General features: G+C 47.9%; 1 protein-coding gene across 1 annotated transcript in view; it reads left to right on the top strand.

The window, feature by feature from the left end:
• Nucleotides 1-19,589, top strand: part of WRN (WRN RecQ like helicase) — a 248,339-nt gene that overhangs the window by 51,597 nt on the left and 177,153 nt on the right. Inside the window, exons 8-10 of the mRNA XM_082247844.1 lie at nucleotides 1,338-1,686; nucleotides 6,593-6,673; nucleotides 16,107-16,239. Of these exons, the coding sequence (XP_082103970.1) occupies nucleotides 1,338-1,686; nucleotides 6,593-6,673; nucleotides 16,107-16,239 (563 nt within the window). The remainder of the gene's footprint in view (nucleotides 1-1,337; nucleotides 1,687-6,592; nucleotides 6,674-16,106; nucleotides 16,240-19,589) is intronic.

Below are 19,589 nucleotides of genomic sequence, written 5' to 3'. Positions count from 1 at the left end.
TAATTATTTGTGTAACATTACCTTACTGGAAATCATGATCTATTGTAATGCAAATGTGAGGTGAAGAAACAGGTGTTATGCCAGTTTTTATTGGAAAGGAAGTACAGTTAAAATCTTTTTGTAGGCTCATGTGACAACTGGTACGCCGGTAGTCATTTCTTTTTTACAGCAAAGTTGCATATGTTCAGGGCCTTGTAAAAATGAAATTATTGCATACTGATTTGCACACAGTGCATGTCTTTTGTCACTGTAAGCAACAGCATTAGGCAGCAAAACCTGCTGTGGGTTTCCCGCAATCAAAGTATATGCCACAAGAGAATCTATAATGCTTTCTGATGACAAATGGACTTTAGTACCCAAGCCATTATGTGTTCAGTTACAGCACTGCTTGTGTCAGTTATTTGAAGTTGTAATTGTATTTTAGTGTGTTAAATGTAACAATATAGATTTTATGTTGGAAAGGCTCTTTCACATGGGTGGCTGTAGCTACTGTCTATCGGCGACGGATCGCAATTTTCAGAGGTTGGTAGAGCAGCAACTGCCATGTGTTCTGGTGGCATTCCTGCTGCCTTCTGATTTGTTTTTTTTTTGTTTGTTTTTTTGGGTTTTTTTGGGGGGAGGGGGGGGGCTAGTCCCAAAGGAAATTTTGCATTAAAATACTGAAAGCTTTCATAAATTGCAGTGGGCAAGGAGCTCTTCCCCACCACAGACGAGCAGTGTCTTCCATCCTCTGACAAGCAATCTGCTGTGGATTTTTACTGGGCTTTTTTCTTTTTTCTTAAACTGGGGGATTTGTATTGAAATACTGCGCAACCACTGTCAGTGAAGCATTTGGTTTGCGTTTCTGGTGTGCTCCCACTGAGCCTAATGGCTGTGTTTGACAAGCATTGCCAATCTCAGCAAGCTAAATTAAAATTGCCACAAAGCATTACAGCTGCAGCATGTGTACAGCACCATTTGGTTGCAATGGTAGAACTGTTACATGGGAGGCTGATTGGTAGTAAATCCAAGGCTCAGCCACCTGTTGTAACCATGCCCTGGCCACCTTTGTTAAATTAGCCATTCTGCAAGCTGAGATAAAATTGCTGCCACAAAGCATCGCTGGAGTGAACATGTACAGCCTAATCTGGCTGCAATGGTAGAATTTAGGTTTGGCAAAACTGTGGCTCAACCATCTGTTTTTACTGCCCCCTGGCAGCCGCTGTAAAAAGGAGCCTCTTTGCAATTAAATTTACTGGTGAGACTGTTTGCTGCTTTTCTTGTCTGATCACTACCTGTAGCAAGATATGAGCAACTGAAATACCACTTTTTAAACCCATGAAAATATAATTTCATAGAGCTGCAGATATTCTTGCAAAGCTTTCTGAGAGTCTGGAAGATGTCAGAAGTATACTTGTGGAAGCAACAAAGACACAGGAGGATTCTGAAGAATTGGTTTGTGAAGGCTCACCAGAGGGTCATAACAAAGCTGGAACCTGTGTGTCTGATAGTAAAATTCATTCAGTTAATAAAGATGATGGCTGCATGCAAGAAACAAATTCTAAATCTACTGAAGAAAATGATGCCCATTTTAAGCAGAATTTGGACCAAGACTTTGGCATGACTTTAGGAATAACTGAAGAGGAACTTCAGCTGATGGAAGCCATGGGGGAAATCCAATGCAAGAAAGATGATGAATCTATGGAGGTGAGCTTTCAACATTAGGTATATTCTTGTACACATTTTAAGTTATTTTAAAGTACACCCCTCTTTACATTTAAGATCTGTATTTGTATCATGGAATATGACAAGGATCCATACAAGAGACTAAATTCAAACCAATAGTTAGCTGTACTAGATCAATTCTCTCTAAATACAAAGTCTAATCATATATAAGTCATGCCTCCATTTGTATATACAGCTGTAGGGATTTCAGCCAGCATTGCTGGAATGTGTGATGATGTCGGTGTCCATTCCCCTCTCCTATGCATTTAATTAAAGTATAATGTCTTCCATGGGTTTTGGATTGCTGTTTACGCATATGCTTTGACATATTCTGACAAAGGACCTGGACGCTGTGACGTCATCACGCCTACTAGCAATGCCGGTCAGAATCCCTACAGCTTTATGGATGAGTGGATGCTTTTGGACGAAATAGAGGATTGTTACAGTACAAGGAAGGTCCAGGAGAACAGGTCCAGTGAATAACAATGTGCATGAGCCCAAAGCTATTAGAAAACTGAAGTTGCCTTTAATGGGCAAGTGTACAGTGAAGTGGGGACCTCTCTTGAAGCAATCTAGTAGCTTTTTGAGTGCTGAGGGAGGAGGAGGAGGCCATCGGAAGACTATGCTACATGTAAGGGTATGTCCAGAGAACGTGAGGAAAAAAGGGTAAAAAAAGGATTTCACACAAGATGGAAAATGAGGGAGTGAGAAGAAAAGAAAGAACAGGGATTCGGAGATAAGGAAGGCAAAGGCAGGGGGTTCCATATATCTTAGTCAAATGTCAAGGCCCCATTTGCTTCGTAGGTAAGTTTTTTTTTTTTTATTTTTTTTTTTTTTTATAACAATCCAAGTGCCTATGGGCGCAGCTGCGCACGTGACATAATAGTGGTACCAAAGGGGAGGAGGACTGAAGTTCATAAACTTGCTGCTTTGCTATTCATGGACAAACTGATTTCCTTTCAAGTGTTTCTACAGGGTCAAATAGAAAGAAGAATTTCATGTAAAACAAAAGGGTCTAAACTTACTTTCTCTTTCGTTCATCGATGGACACAACGCTCCATAAATCATAACTACTAGGTTATATTTCCTCCTCCAGGAGTAGGACTAGGCAGGACAAAAAACACCTGGCTACGCCCATGGGCTGTCCTTATTTGGTATATAACACCCTCTCTGCTCTAGGTAATCAGTTTTAATCTGTCTAGCCAGGAGTAAGAACCTAGGCTCCCGGCTAGGATCTCTGGTCCTAGCAATTTTTTCTCCTTCCTTACATCTTTTTTGTTTTTTCCCTTGGGAGATCTACAATCAACTGCCGGGCTGGGTGACAGGTTAGATAATCTAGATCCAGTAATCCCTCCAGTCCAGCCAGCGAGCACATGGAGACCGCAGCTACGCGGTCAAACGCGACCTAGTCTCACGGACAGAGGCTGACCTGTGAGTTAAATGTCTCGCAAAGGTCGCATACGACCTGGCGTGGGTCTGAGTCGCAGCAGTCCCTTGACCGACAGCTCCCCATCTTTGGTAGCGAAGATTCTGCCTGGAGCGTTACCGCACCATGGAAGGGGAAGTACAGCCCTTCTCTCCCCTTTTGGCAGTTTTTCAGGGTGGATGCGGGTTATCTCCGGGGATGGTCTGACCTGCCTTCAGGTTCCCTCCTCCCATCCTAAAATCATTGAGCTGGGCTTCCCCCACTTCCTTTCCCCCTGTAAGGACCTGGAGTCTGGTGGAGGTCCCTGGGCAGAGATCGCAGTGGAGACTCCTGGGGTCTTCCCCACCCTCCCCACTCTGTAAGTGTATGTCCTGCTCTTGTAGTCTGGAGGTGACCTAGTGTAGGAGACCCCTAGGTGCATGCCCTAACTGGTTGCAGTGTGGGTATAGTGCAGGGGGGTCCCAGTGCAGAGTGCGCAGTGGAGTCTCCCCTAACGTGTATCCTATCTGTGGAGTACAGTACCTTCAGGGGGGTCCCCTTGCAGAGGGCGCAGGGAAGATCCAGCAGCATGTTCAGCTGCTCTGGTCTCTGGCTGGCAGCCATGTTTGTGTAGCCCAATGATGTCACGGCAGCCATTTTCCCTTAGTCCAGGCGACGCTGGAGACGACCAAAGCCTTGTGGGGATGCCAAAGTTCTTCCTCCTCAGTTTCCTCTTTCTGTTACTGGGACATATCAAAAGGGATGGCGTCCTTGCTGTTGCTGGGTCCGAATTTTTGGCACTCCTCCGGTCTGTAGGGTGAGTCCTTTGGGGTCCTTTGTGATCTCTCTCTGCTGATGGGTACCCTGCACCTTGGGACGATCCTTTAGTGGTGCCAAAAGATAGTTTTTTTGTACTGCAAGGTCTTCCTTTCCTTATGGAGCCTCAGGGTCACATCTCCCCACTGACCCCCTCATGGGGGTAGCAGGTCCCTCAGAACCCCAGCTTCCCTCGGTTGCACTGACAGCGGTCCTGCAGTCCTTAGTGTCCCAGGTGGAAGTGGCATGTGGGCAAAGGCCCAGGAGGAAGGGTCCCCCGCCTTCCCCTGCTCAGTCTGTCTCATCTAATTCTGAGCTGGATGCCGCCGTCGACGTGGCTCGTCCCGGTGGGCTTAATATCACACCCCCAGATCCAATCCGATAACGAGGATGATTCCTCCATGGTCGCAGCATGGTAGACGCACTTATCACTGCAGTGAGTGACACTTTAAAAATGGAGGATGTGGCTGATGTAGCTACGAGGCGGTGTCGTTTGGTTAGCATCACCTCGCACTCCAAAGGTGTTTCCTTAGGTGCCTTATTTTGACAGGTTTTTCTGTAAAGAATGGGAACAACTAAAGTTACACTTTGTAGTGCCCAAACGTTTTGCTGTACGTTACCCTTTTGAGGAGTCACTTTTAAAAAAGTGAACTAATCCACCGTGCTGGACCCTCCTGTTTCCATGTTAAATAAAGCAACCATGATTTCAGTAGAGGAATCCATGTCCTTTGAAGACCCAGCTGACAGGAAAACGCAGGCTTTGGCATGCAGCATGTTTACTATGGCTGGTTTGGCATTGCGGCAGTCTTTGCCTCAGCCCTGGTGTCTCAGACCCTAACTGAATGGGCCAAGCTTTTGCGCCAAGGTCTGGGGAATGAGCAGATTCCCGCTGCTTATATTAATTTAGCGGACCAGTTGGTCCATGGGCTGCAGTTTTTTTGTGATGCAGCTTTGGATACAGCTCTTGTGCTGTCCAAACGTTCTGCTTCAGATCCCTACTATAGTGAAGGTGAGGAAGTCGTCTTCCAGCAAGATTTACCATCGTACGTGGAAGGCGTACATTTCTTGGTGTGAGTTGATTGGCACTCATCCTCAATCCTTTTCTGTGGCTCGGGACTAAGCCTTTCTTCAATGAGGTGTTGAGCAGAAGTCGGCCTTGAGTACCATTCAGCGCCAGGTGTCTTCCTTGGCAATCTTCTTTCACTGACCCCTAGCCACATACTCTTTTTAGTTCGTACCTTCATTCAGGGGGTTCAACATGTGGCTCCATCTGTACAGTCTCTTTTGCCGCCATGGGATTTAAACTTAGTGCTTTTGGTTCTCCAGAAACCTCCATTTGAAAATATTCGGGAGATTTCCTTGCCTATGATGTCCCAGAAGGTAGCGTTCTTGGTGGCTATTACCTCTGCCCACAGGCTTTTGGAATTGGTGGCATTATCCTGTCGCAGTTCCTATTTGGTGGTCCATAGGGTTAAAGTGGTTCTTCGTCCCTGTCCATAATTCCTGCCCAAAGTTGTCTCTGACTTCCATTTGAATGAGGACATTGTGTTGCCTTCCTTGTGTCCTAAGCTGGCTCATCCCAAGGAATTTGCTTTGCATACCTTGGATGTGGTTTGTGTGATTCGTTTGTGTCTGGCAGCTACAGAGTCCTTTTGGAGGTCAGACTCCGAAAAGAGGAACCCTTTTTTCTCAGAGGGCTCTGAGGAAGAGGGTTCTCCCTTGAAATGCGTCAGCCTAAGCTATTATGGACACCATCTGGTCTCCCTGCAGCACTGGAACAGTCGAATAGCCCTGGAGGCTACTTGTTGATGTTATTTTCTCACATGCATATTTACTACATGCGTTTGTGAGCCCTTCTCTTGTTTTCGTTGTCCCAGTAGTTATGATTTATGGAGCGCTGTGTCTGTCAGTGAACGAAAGAGAAAATTGGATTTTTGTACTTATCAACGGATACAGCACCCGCCCCTCTAAGGATTTCTGATACTTCTAATACTGCTTGCTACTAAACTGATTACTTAGAGCAGAGAGGGGGGTTATATACCAGCAAAGGACGGCCTATGGGTGTATCCAGGTTTTTTTTTGTTCTGCCTATTTCTACTCATGGAGGAGGCAATATAACCCATTAGTTATGATTTATGGATCGCTGTGTCCGTCAATGAAATCAGAGAAATGGATTTTACGGTAAGTACAAAAATCCAATTTTTCCAGTGGCCCATGTGTTAAATCGCTGTAGAGATGCTGCTCCTTGGCTGATGCATGTATGCCACACTGCTGTTTGTGTAAAATACCTGCTCCCCTGCTGCATGCAGGCATGATGTCACTCTGCCTGATGAAGCAACCCCAGTTTGGTGTGCAATGGAAATATATTTTAGAGCGGGTATTCAGCCCACCTGAAGGGTGTAATACTTGCTGTGGCTGAGGAGCAGAATGTTGGCAGTGTTTTAATACACTGGATGGAAAGGCAAGTACAGAGCCTCTTCTTTTTACAGGTAATTCTACTTTTAGTTTTGACTTCCTAGTGACAGGGTCACATTAAAGCATTGGACCCTTGTTTGGTTTACTGCACAAATTATTTAATACTTCTACTGTCGCATACCGGTACATATTCTGTTGGGACTATTTGATGTGAACTGTGATGTTGATCTGTATACTACATATATACAACAGGAATATACAGACTTTGATGATGAAATTCACCACAAACCTGTCATTGAGAGTGATGAAGAGCTGGAGAGTGAAATGCTTAAGGTATACATCATCATCCCTTTTATCAGGAATTATGTTAAAAAAATAAATGTTTGTGTTTTTTTATGTGACCACAGACCACTTGCATATAAAACTACACTTTTTCAAAAAAATTAAAGGAACACTTTGAAAACGCATCAGATCTCAATGTGGAAAAATATCATGCTGGATATCTACACTGATATGGACAGGGTAATGTGTTGGGGAGGAAGAGATGCCACATTGTTTGATGGAAATTAAAATTATTACCCTACAGAGGCCTGAATTCCAAAACAGCCCAAAAATCAAAGTGGAAAAATGATGCAGCAGGCTAGTCCATTTTGCTGATATTTCATTGCAGCAACTCAAAATGGTACTCAATTGTTTGCATGGCCCCCACGTGCTTGAATGCATGCCTGACAACGTTGGGGCATGCTCCTAATAAGATGACAGATGGTATCCTGGGGTGTTTCCTCCGAGATCTGGACTGGGGCATCACTGAGCTCCTGAACAGACTGAGGTGCAACCTGGCAGCGTCAGCTGGACCAAAACATAATGTCCCAGAGGCGTTCTATTGGATTTAGGTCAGGCAAGTGTAGGGGCCATTCAATAGTATCAATTCCTTCATCCTCCAGGAACTGGTTGCATACTGTAGCCACATGAGGCCAGGCATTGTCAATCACCAGGAGGAACCCAGGACCCACTGCACCAGCGTAGGGTCTGACAATGGGTCCAAGAATTTTCATCCTGATACCTAATGGCAGTCAGGGTGCCATTATCTAGCCTGTAGAGGTCTGTGTGTCCCTCCATGGCTATGCCTCCCCAGACCATCACTGACCTACCACCAACCTGGTCTTGCTAAACGAGATTACAGGCAGCACAACGCTCTCCACAGCTTCTCCAGACCCTTTCACATCTGTCAGATGTGTTCAGGGTGAACCTGCTCTCCTCTTTGAAAAGGGTGCCAGTGGCGGACCTGCTAATTCTGGTGTTCAATAGAAAATGCCAATCGATCTCCACAGTGCCGGGGCTGTAAGCACAGGGTCCACTAGAGGACGTCGGGCCCTCAGACCACCCTCATGAAATTTGTCTCTGATTGTTTAGTCAGAGACATTAACACCAGTGGCCTTATTGAGGTAATTTTGTAGGGCTCTGGCAGTGCTCCCCCTGTTCCTCCTTGCACAAAGGAGCAGATACTGGTCCTGCTGATGGGTTAAGAACCTTGTATGGCACTATCCAGCTCTCCTTGAGTATTTGCCTGTCTTCTGGAATATCCTCCATGCTCTTGTGCTGAGAGAGACAGCAAACCTGGCAATGGCATGTATGGATGTGACATCCTGGAGGAGTTGGACTGCCTGTGCAAACTCTACAGGGTCCAGGTATCGCATTATGTTACCAGTAGTGACACTGACCCTAGCTAAACGCAAAACTAGTGAAAAACAGTCAGAAAAGATGAGTAGGGGGGAAAAAAGGTCAGTGGCCCATCACCTGTAAAACCATTTCTGTTTTGGAGGTTGTCTCATTGTTGCCCATCTACTGCACCTGTTGTTAATTTCATAAACACCAAAGCAGCTGACCAAATCAATATCCCTGGAGTTTAATTGACTTGATGCTATACTCTGATTAAAAAGTGTTCCTTTCATTTTTTTGAGCACTGTATATTCAGTAATATAAAAGACATTAACAATTGTGAAACCGACGTAATGTGAAATTATTTTAGAGGCTTACTAGCTTCAAATCAGAGTATTTTTGTCTTTGCTTAATCAAACATCATAGGACACGGGATCAGTTCATATTCATGGCGACTTGGGCAACCTTTATGTGAATGGACACTGGCCAAAAAAAGTCAGGAATTCCACACCCAGGTGTGACAACTCCCAGCTCAGCTAAGCCTCAGTTTTTAGCTAGTGTCCTTAAGTGATGGATGTGCCAACAGATGTCTCTTTAAAAAAATGTTATTTTTGTGGTTTTTGGTCTCATGTTTATGGCCTGTTCTGAACGCCACCACTGAGCTAGGGAAGGGCTTCATCTGGACTGGTCTCCTATAGCATGAAGGCCAAGAGCAACTGCACTCAAACCTTGCATGCAAGAGCTGGGAGAGCCTGTCATGTGGCAGTACAGCTATGGATTCTTTGAGTAGCTATCTCCATGGTACTGTAAATCTGTTTAACTCTCTGGTAGGGTGCTTTACAGGTCCCAGCAGTGATCCAATGGTGGGAAGTCAAGTCCCTTGAGACCCTGTGTGGTGTGCCAGCCATGAAGGATTGGGCCTTTTGCCCCTTCAGTGAGTGCCAGTTTCCCCTGAGTGTTCCCCTGTGCGTTTGGGGCAGTATAGGTTGATTTCAGCATTTGGGGGGGATACACTGCATTAGCAGTTTGCAAAAGAGCTGGACTGGCGTTGACTTTATCACACACGTCTGAGCAGCTGCCATTTTTATCTGTTCCCCTGGCATGTTAACACATGCAATTGGAGGCTCCCAGGTTTTCAGTGAAAATCCGGCTCCAGCAGTCCTGCCATATGCTGACACAGCCTCTACACAGCTGCAGCATGCCTACAGAGCATCAGTGCCAGCAAGCATAGCAAGTATTGGGACACTTGTATGTTGGGTGTGACTTGCCATCTAAGGGAAGATCTCCACCTTGGACTTTCTATTTCAAAGACCTATCGCGCCTCATTCCTTAGTAAAGGCCTTTGTACAGTGTCGCATGGATTGTTTCGCCTGTGCAGCCCCCTTTGCTTCCATTGGACTTTATTTTGGTCTCTTGTGTTTTGCAGACAATCCTTTTGAGCCTCTCCAAGAGACCTTCTTGTAGCGGTTTATGCACAAGGTTCTCATTTGGTTGCCATTACTTCGGATTTTAGGATAGCTGAGTTGGCTACACTTTCCTATAAGAAGCCTTTTCTGGTTCTTCACAGGATAAGGTGGTATTGAGGCCTCATTCTTTTTTTTGTTTGTTTTTAGTTTTAACATAAGGTAGCTGCTTCATTCATCTGAATCAGGACATTGTGTTGCCATCCTCTTGTTAAAATTGTAAGCATTATAGGAGAAGGTGCTTCACTCTTTGAATGCTGTTCTAGGTGCATTTATCTGAGCTTTGTTTGGACAGTCTTGAGTGCTCGCAAGGGTCCGGCTGCCACTCAGTCCACTTTTTCTATTTGGCTTTGTCAGCTTACTTCTTTTGCCTATTGTATTTAGGAAAAGGTCAGTGAGGTTAATCCTTACCTGTTCCTCCTTATGGAGAAACAGGTTTATTTGTAGCAGTCTTTGTAAAGAGTGCAACAGCATTCTTTTTTTGATAATGTTCAATATAAGTTACAGGTAACGTGACACTTTTTTATAAGATTTATGAACAGTTAAAGCAACTAGCCAGGATCATGGTGTAATATGAGACGTTTTTTAAAATTTTATTTTCATTTTAAATTAAAAAAAAAAAAGGTTCCTCCTTTCCATTTCAAGGCCGATTCCACCAGAAGTGCCTGTGCTTACTGGGCAATTCATCATCAAGCTTCTGTTGTTCGAGTTTGTAATGCTGCCCCGGGTCTTCTCACATTTACAAAGTTCTACTAGGTGGATGTTCACTCCTCTGCGGACACCGGTTTTGGGCAAAAGGTCTTGCAAGCAGCTTTGTAGTGGGGTTTTCCTCTATTCTGCTTTTGGTTTTGGGCACATTGGCCTTTTTTGTTGTGTTGCCCAACCCTCATATTCAGTGTGTTGGAACATACCAAGTAGTCATGAATATGAAGTGTCCTGTGATGTACGATTTTTAGGATTTGTGGTCTACCTATAAAATCCTTTTCTTGGAGTACATTACAGGGCACAAAGATTCCTCCCCTCTTTTGGTGCTGGTTGCTTGCCACAAAACTGAGGCTTAGCTGAGCTAGAAGCGGTCATTCTTGGGTGGGGAATTCTTGCTTTTTTAAAGTCTGTGTCTGTTCACCTAAAAGTTCTTATTTATTTTTTGTCATGGTCTTACCTTCTTGCTGTTCTCCTTCGTTTGACATGTGCTGGCGGCCATCTTGGTTTCTGGGTTTCTTGTAGCCTCCCACCCTGCGGCTCCTCCTTCCCACTGGGAGGAGCTGGATGCCTAGCTCATATATATAGGAGGTCTGTGGCTTCAGTTCCTTGCTTGGTCCTCCTGTGTTCACATGCTTCTAAGACTGCAGCTGCTTCTGGTCCCTGATCCTGGCTTCGTCTGACTACCCTGCTGGTTCCTGATCCTGGCTTCGTCTGACTACCCTGCTGGTTCCTGATCCCGGCTTCGTCTGACTACCCTCCTGGTTCCTGACCTCTGGCTTCGCAAGGACTCTGCCTCGGTTTCGCCATCCGTTTGGACTTTTGCTTTACAGCTTGATTTTCAATAAAGCCTTCTTATTTTCACTTATCTGTTGTTGTACGTCTGGTTCATGGTTCCGTGACATTAGGACCAAGCCATGAATTCTGACGGTACAGGGCCATCCTCGCTACCCACGCTGGTTGCCAGACTTGATCAGCAGGATCACCTGTTGGGTCGGTTCGCCGTGGCGTTGCAAACCCTGCTTGAACGCACGGCTCATTTCGCTCCCGTTGCCGATGGGTCGGTTGTCGCTCCTGGGCCCGCTCCTACTGCCGCTCCGGTTGTTGCGCCAGAGTCTACCCCGACACCTGTTGTTGCGCCTGCGGTGTTTCGGGGTATGACCGGTTCTGCCCCCCTTCCACAGCGCTTTGGGGGAGAGCCAACTCAGTGCCGAGGTTTCCTTAACCAGGTGGGCATTTATTTCGAGTTACTGCCACATGCCTTTCCTACTGAGAGATCAAAGGTGGGCTTCTTAATTTCGCTGCTCTCGGACAAGGCCTTGGCCTGGGCCAGCCCTTTATGGGAGAACAACAATCCGGTGGTTGCCGAGTTTTCCGGTTTTGTTGCTTCTCTTCGGAGGGTATTCGATGTGCCGGCTCGTGCTGCCTCTGCTGCGAAGCTCCTTATGTCCATCAGACAGGGTTCACGATCCGTAGCTGAATACGCCATTGAGTTTCGTACCCTGGCAGCAGAGGTGGGCTGGAATAATGAGGCTCTGGTCGCTGCTTTCTCTCATGGTCTCCCGGATGCCTTGAAGGATGAGGTTGCAGCTAAGGACCTACCTGTGGAGCTCGAGTCTCTTATTTCTTTCTTGATTTTGATTGACACCAGACTCAGGGAGAGACCTTCCTTTAAGGAGAGTCTGCGGAGGCCTCCTAACAGATTGGCGCCTACCTTTGCTGTCCCACCCGTGCCTCCCTCTCCTCCCACGCCTCCTGGGGATGACTTGGCTGGGGGTGAACCCATGCAGCTGGGCTTTGCTCGCCTGTCCGAGGGGGAGAGGGTACTCCGAAGACGCGAGGGTCGATGCATGTACTATGGCCTCGGTGGGCATTTTCGGTTGGCATGTCCGAACCGTCCGGGAAACGCTCGCACCTGAGATCCTGTCGGGGGCAGATCTTGGGTGGAGTCTCCTCGTCCCCGGTTTCCCGTGTTGACAAACCACTGATCACTGTTGTCCTCTCCTGGGTCGGGGGCTCAGTGACGACCCAGGCGTTGGTGGACTCTGGTGCTGGTGGTTTGTTCATTGATAGTGTGTTCGCTGCCGCCAATTCCATTCCTCTGCAGGCCCGAGGTTCTCCACTGGCTCTTGAGGCAATAGACGGCAGACCCCTTCTGCCGCCACACGTGACTCATGAGACCCTTCCAGTGGGGATAGCCATTGGTGCCGTTCACAGAGAGTCGGTCTGCTTCCAGGTTATTTCGTCTCCACACTACTCGGTGGTCTTGGGGTACCCCTGGCTCCAGAAGCATAATCCGACTTTCGATTGGAGATCGGCCGAGATCCTCTCGTGGTCACCGCAGTGTGGGGCTAGTTGCATCCATGGGCCTGTCAAGTTACTGTGTACTTCCTCGAACTCTCTGTTGCCTCCTGAATACGAGGAGTACCGGGATGTATTCGATAAGGTGCGCGCGGTTGCCCTACCTCCGCACCGCCCATACGATTGTGCCATCGAGTTACAACCTGGTGCCGTTCCTCCTCGTGGCAAGGTCTATCCACTGTCGGTAGCGGAGAATGAGGCCATGGAGGAGTACGTGAAGGAGGCGCTTTCACGCGGACACATTCGCAAATCCTCGTCCCCGGCAGGGGCTGGATTTTTCTTTGTGAAAAAGAAGGGCGGTGAGTTGAGGCCTTGCATCGATTACAGGGGTCTCAATCGCATCACGATCAAGAACGCTTACCCGATACCCTTGATTTCCGAGCTGTTCGATCGCCTTAAAGGGGCCACGGTCTTTACCAAACTCGACCTGAGGGCGGCATATAACCTCGTAAGGATCAAGGCGGACGATGAGTGGAAGACCGCGTTTAACACCAGGACCGGTCATTATGAATCCTTGGTTATGCCCTTTGGGTTGTGCAATGCGCCCGCAGTCTTTCAGGAATTCATTAACGATGTTTTCCGTGACCTGTTGCAGCAGTGCGTGGTGGTCTATTTGGATGACATCTTGGTATATTCTGAATCCATGGAGACCCACATTCTGGATGTCAGACGAGTGTTGCAACTGTTACGAGAGAACAAGCTGTTCGGTAAGCTTGAGAAATGCGAATTTCACCGATCCCAGGTAACCTTCTTAGGTTACATCATTTCCGCTGAGGGGTTCTCCATGGATCCTGAGAAGGTTTCGGCTGTCTTACAGTGGCCCCAGCCCAGTGGTCTTCGCTCCCTGCAGCGCTTTTTGGGCTTCGCCAATTATTATCGGAAGTTCATCAGGGACTTTTCCATGCTAGCCAAGCCTCTCACGGATCTGACCAGGAAGGGCAGTAATTCCCAGGTCTGGCCGCTCGAGGCCATCCGAGCTTTTGAGGCTCTGAAGTCCGCCTTTGTGTCGGCTCCGATTCTGTCGCATCCCAACCCTGGGTTGCCCTTTGTCCTCGAGGTGGACGCGTCTGAGACGGGAGTAGGCGCCCTTCTGTATCAGCGTAGAACACCAGAGGGTCCTCTGCTTCCTTGTGGGTTTTACTCCCTGAAACTGTCTTCCGCGGAGTGCAACTATCAGATTGGTGACAGGGAGTTATTGGCCATCGTGCAGGCCCTTAAAGAATGGAGGCACTTGCTCGAGGGTTCGGTGGTTCCGGTCCTCATCCTGACGGACCACAAGAATCTGACCTACCTTTCTGAGGCCAAGAGATTGACACCACGTCAGGCCAGATGGGCTCTGTTCTTGTCACGTTTTAATTACGTGGTCTCCTACCTACCCGGTTCCAAGAACATCAGGGCGGATGCCTTATCACGGCAGTACTCCGACCTGTCCAGGGAGGAGTCGATTCCGACTTCGGTCATACCTCCGAATCGGATCCTGGCCGCCATTCGCACCAGCCTGACCTCTCCCCTGGGTGAGCAGATTTTGGCGGCTCAATCCGGTGCTCCCTCTGGGAGACCCAACGGCAGATGTTTTGTGCCTGAGGAGTTGCGCACTCGGTTGTTGCGAACCTACCATAACTCCAAGACCGCGGGGCATCCTGGAAAGAATCAGCTGTCCTGGGCTGTTTCACGTCTGTTCTGGTGGCCTTCCCTACGTTCCGACATCGCCGCATATGTAGCGGCATGCTCCCTTTGTGCCCAGAGTAAGTCCCCTCTGCACCTTCCGTTGGGCCTTCTGCAACCCATAGCCACCGGGGAGCGCCCATGGTCACACCTGGGGATGGATTTCATTGTGGACCTCCCTGCATCCCGAGGCCATACGGTCATTCTCATGATTGTGTATCGATTTTCCAAAATGTGCCACTGTGTTCCTCTCAAGAAGTTACCCTCTGCACAGGAGTTGGCCATGATTTTTGCCAGGGAGGTCTTCCGGTTGCACGGTTTGCCCAAGGAGATTGTGTCGGATCGGGAGAGTCAGTTTGTGTCCAGGTTCTGGCGCGCCTTTTGCTCCCAGTTGGGGATTCATCTCTCCTTCTCCTCGGCCTACCACCCTCAGTCCAATGGGGCCGCAGAACGATCCAATCAGGCCTTGGAGCAATTCCTTCGTTGCTATGTCTCCGATCACCAAGACAATTGGGTTGACCTCCTGCCTTGGGCTGAGTTTGCCAGGAACACGGCGGTGAACTCTTCCTCTGGGACGTCTCCCTTCATGGCCAATTATGGGTTCCAACCTGCCGTGTTACCGGAGGTATTCTCTCCCCAGGATATTCCGGCTGTGGAGGATCACCTTTCCGTCCTACGTGCTTCTTGGGTACAGATCCAGAAGTCCCTTGAGGTCTCTGCGCAGCGCCAGAGACTCCAGGCTGATCGCAGACGAGCGCCTGCTCCTTCCTACCAGGCCGGAGACCGTGTATGGTTGTCCACCCGCAACCTCAACCTTCGAGTGCCCACTCCCAAGCTGGCGCCTCGCTTTGTTGGTCCCTTCCGAGTGCTTCGCAGGGTAAACCCGGTAGCCTATGCCCTTGCGCTTCCTCCTGGCATGCGGATCTCCAACGTGTTTCATGTCTCCCTGTTGAAGCCACTGGTGTGTAATCGTTTCACTTCCTCGGTTCCTCGGCCCCGTCCGGTCCAAGTGGGCAATCGTGAGGAGTATGAGGTGAGCAATATCCTGGACTCACGCCTGGTCCGCGGTCGGGTGCAGTTTTTGGTTCATTGGCGTGGTTATGGTCCAGAGGAGCGTTCCTGGGTTCCCTCCGCAGATGTCCATGCTCCTGCCTTGCTCCGAGCCTTCCACGCACGCTTCCCTCAGAAACCGTTCTTTTCTCCGCGGAGGAGGGGCCCTTGAGGAGGAGGTACTGTCATGGTCTTACCTTCTTGCTGTTCTCCTTCGTTTGACATGTGCTGGCGGCCATCTTGGTTTCTGGGTTTCTTGTAGCCTCCCACCCTGCGGCTCCTCCTTCCCACTGGGAGGAGCTGGATGCCTAGCTCATATATATAGGAGGTCTGTGGCTTCAGTTCCTTGCTTGGTCCTCCTGTGTTCACATGCTTCTAAGACTGCAGCTGCTTCTGGTCCCTGATCCTGGCTTCGTCTGACTACCCTGCTGGTTCCTGATCCTGGCTTCGTCTGACTACCCTCCTGGTTCCTGACCTCTGGCTTCGCAAGGACTCTGCCTCGGTTTCGCCATCCGTTTGGACTTTTGCTTTACAGCTTGATTTTCAATAAAGCCTTCTTATTTTCACTTATCTGTTGTTGTACGTCTGGTTCATGGTTCCGTGACATTTTTTTTTATATAAAAGTGACCTTCTGGTAACCACATCAATTTTAGGTAACACCTGTAAATAATAATTGGTATTTCTTATTGTATACTATTATTTTATAAAGGGAAAAATTAGAAGAAAGTTGAATGTGAGCCATAAGAATTAAATATCAATGTTTTATACTATAAGCTTGCATTCCATTTTTACAGATACGTGTATTGTAGCAGTTATTTCTTGTCTATTCTAGTAGTAATAATTCTTGTGGTTACTAAATTTTTCAGACTGTAGAGGATGTGGAAAACAGTCCAGAGTATGACACTGGAAAAAAATTCTCCACGAATAGTAAATTTTTAAATAATGTTGTGGATGATGAAGAAGATGAAGGCATTGAAGAAGAGATTGAAGAAGACTGGGGTAAGCTCTTCCAAATTTAAAGGGTGTTCTGGAAATTTTATAGATAGGAAACTCCTATCCTCAAATTTAATAAAGAGGCATTCCAGCTATCTTCGGTCCCCGGCGCAGGCTTTCAGCTTCACAGCCAGGTGTGCACTGCGCATGCACGAATCACGCTGCATATCGTGAGTGGTGGATGCAGTCTTCTGGGACCTGTCTAGTGTCCCAGAAGACTGCAGGGGGGAGGAAGGAAGGAGAACTTCCATTGCCGAGTGCTGCGGCATTCGGAACAGAAGTGGGAAGCTGGTACCTGTCAAAATCAGGTACCTGACGGCCTTGGGCCGCCCTTACGGAAGATGACCCGGTGTTGACCCATGATCAAGTTTAGCTGTAGAACTCTGAGACCTTCAGACCTTCCTTGTTTCCCAGGTTTTATATTTACCCCTCCCCCCTCACCCCCACTGCCCCACCCCCCTTTAAAAGGACTGGTTCATCACCAAGTCCTCTCCTCCTTGTTTGCCACCAAACCCTTCTCCCCTGTAGCCCTGATTGGACAGGTTTTCCATATGCTCCTTATGTTGGGTATGAGCACCTGCTATGATGTTTAAGCAAAGGATGCTAGAGGGGGGCTACAGCCCTCGACACTTAGCTCTGGGTGCTAAGTACAGGGGAGTGGCCTATTTCATTACATGGACTTCTCACCCTAAGGCTTGGACCTTTGTGAGGGGATGTTTCCTTGTCAAATGCTTGTTGTTATACCTATGGTTTTCACCCATTGTTTATTCCTATATGTGTTTTTGAAAAGTTGAAATAAAGATTATATAAAAAAAAAAAAAATCAGGTACCTGCAGCCCCCCCCCCCTCTCTTCAAAAGTGCCAATTGTTTAAGAGAAGTGGGAAACAAGTTCCTAAAGCGTAACTTACCCTTTTGGGTGGAGTTCCGCTTTATTGGGTTTAAATTAAGAACTACTGCAGTAGGGAACAGACACAAAAAGATATACTCAGCATCTTTCCAAAAATAAGTTCTGTTTATTCGGCGCAGTTGAAGTTTTTTTTTTTTTTTTTTAAACACGTTTACATAGTCAGGAACTAATCAGGACTCAAAAGAATGCAAACATATAATCAAAACCTTATTAGTGCCGTGTGCACAATGAGTGTGCAATACATTGGCAAAGCATACAAAATAGAATCCAGTTATATACAGAAGGTACAATTTATTTTACAAGGGTAACTCCACTTTTTAGGGAAATAATAGCAAACCAAAAAATCATAGTATATACATTTGCAACACAAGTCATATTGGAATTTTATTAAAAATTACCTTTTCTTTTCACTGCAGCACTCCTAATTTTCTTTAAAATGCAAAATGGCACAAATGGTGTTCAGAACACCCACCAGAAATGTACTTTCCTGCTTGTGTGATTGGCTTTCTGATTTTTTTCCAGAAGTCAGATTTCTTTTGTTCATTGACAGACACAGCTCTCCAGTATTCAAAACCGTAGGGTTATATTGCCCCTTTACAGGAGTAGGCCACTAGGCAGAAAAATGACTTGGCTATGCACATGTGCAGTCCCAGGAGCTATACTCCCCCCCTCTGCAATAGGTATTCAGTTTTTCTCTTTCGTTCATTGATGGACACAGCTCCATATCTTCTTGACCCTTGGGTTTATTCTGCTCCCTACAGGAGTAGGGCACTAGGCGGAAAAAGGTTTGACTATATAGGGCAGTCCCAGGGGGTATAATCCCACTTCCTGCTATAGGTCTTCAGTTTTTTTCTGCCAGTCAGGAGCAAGGACCTAGTTTCTTGCTGGGATCTCTGGTCTTAGCATTTTTTCCTTTTTAAATTGAATTTTTTCTTCTTTTATTATTTTCGGGTTCCTGTGAGAACTACAATCCGGTTCCTGTGAAAACTACAATCAACTCCCGGTCTTCCCAGTCTGGCCAGCGAGCGCGACCCGAACTTAGTTCCGCGCTAGGTTGGCTGCAACATAGCCCCACTGGACGGAGGCTGGCTGGCTGGTTAAACGCCTCGTGAGGATGCATAGCCCTGGTCACAACCTGAGTCACAGCGTGCCATTCCAAGATGGTGCGGTGGTCTGACTGGAGTAGTGCCCACTTTGTTCCATAATTTAAGTAGTGTCCCCCCCCCCATCTCCCTTAGTGGTTTTTCGGGGTGGATGTGGGCCCCTCCCTGGGATGGTCGGACCCCCAGGTTCCCCCCCAGCCCCTCTAAACAGTCACTGTGGGTCTTTTGCCCCCCCGGGTGTTGTAGGATTTTGCTTGGCCACGTGCTCCAGAAGGGGGGGGGGTGTCTGTGGTTGTTGCCGACCGTGTTGACAACAGGGGGTTTTGAGCAAGTTCCCTGCCTCCTGGGGGTTAGTGACTGGGGCAGGGATGTCCTTTGGGCTCCCTGCGTCAGTTGTGGGGCTGGAGGAGTGGATTTTTATAATCCCGGGTACGCGCCTCACACAGCCGGATTGGGTCAAAAATGTAGGCTACGGCTTTGCGGCCTACTCACGGCTGACGGACCGAACTACTGATCAAGCTGTCAGAGCTGCTGACCAAGCTGGGGAGCAGATGTTTTATCATCCGCGGGTGCGCGCCTCACGCGGCCGGATCGGGCAAAAAATGTAGGCCGCGGTCTTCTCGTGGCTTACGTTCTGAGCTGTCCGAGCTGCTGGCCAAGCTATCTGAACTGCTGGCTAAGCTGTTCAAACCACCAAGGAGACCAACTTCTCTGACGCAGCAGCAGCTGCATCCTCCATGTTTAAATTTCCCGGACCGATGCAGTTAGTGCATCCACCTGCGTGTTTTCATGCGCATATGTGGTAAAAGGCTACTGGGTCGTGGCCTGAAGCCTACTAGTTAACGCGGCCGCTTTGGGTGTTGCGGTTGGGGGGTGGCCTCAGTGAGTTTAGCTGAAGCTCCCAACTCTCTCTCTCTCTCTGGGCATCTGCCGTTCTGTGAATCTGGGCAAATGTGGCTGGAACTCCACTGAAATTTAGGCTAGCTGGTCCATATGGTTAGCCTGGCGCCTCCCCATCGTGGGGGCTCTTCAATTTAATGACAGTGTAGCAGCCATGACTGCGTCATGGCGAGCGTCCTAGTCTATCCTCCTATGGTGGGCGACCCTCTTGCTTTTTTGCGGAGTCAGGTGGTCCTTTTGTGGACCTTTGGCCAGCATCTCCTTGCGGCACTGAGGTCGGCGGCCTCCCCTGCTTATGTTTTCAGGGTGACCTTAGTATATAGCTGGACCTACTGGGTCTGCGTCCACGCACTTCGAGTGCTCTGATAGTGAGGATGATTCCTCTTTCCGCATATGGACATGAAAAGGCGCTGGTGGATGCACTGATTGCATCGGTGCGGGAAAT

Source organism: Pelophylax lessonae (assembly GCF_965119305.1).
Source record: "Pelophylax lessonae genome assembly, chromosome: 1".
NCBI classification, from domain to species: domain Eukaryota; kingdom Metazoa; phylum Chordata; class Amphibia; order Anura; family Ranidae; genus Pelophylax; species Pelophylax lessonae.
This window is presented reverse-complemented; position numbering and strand designations above follow the sequence as displayed.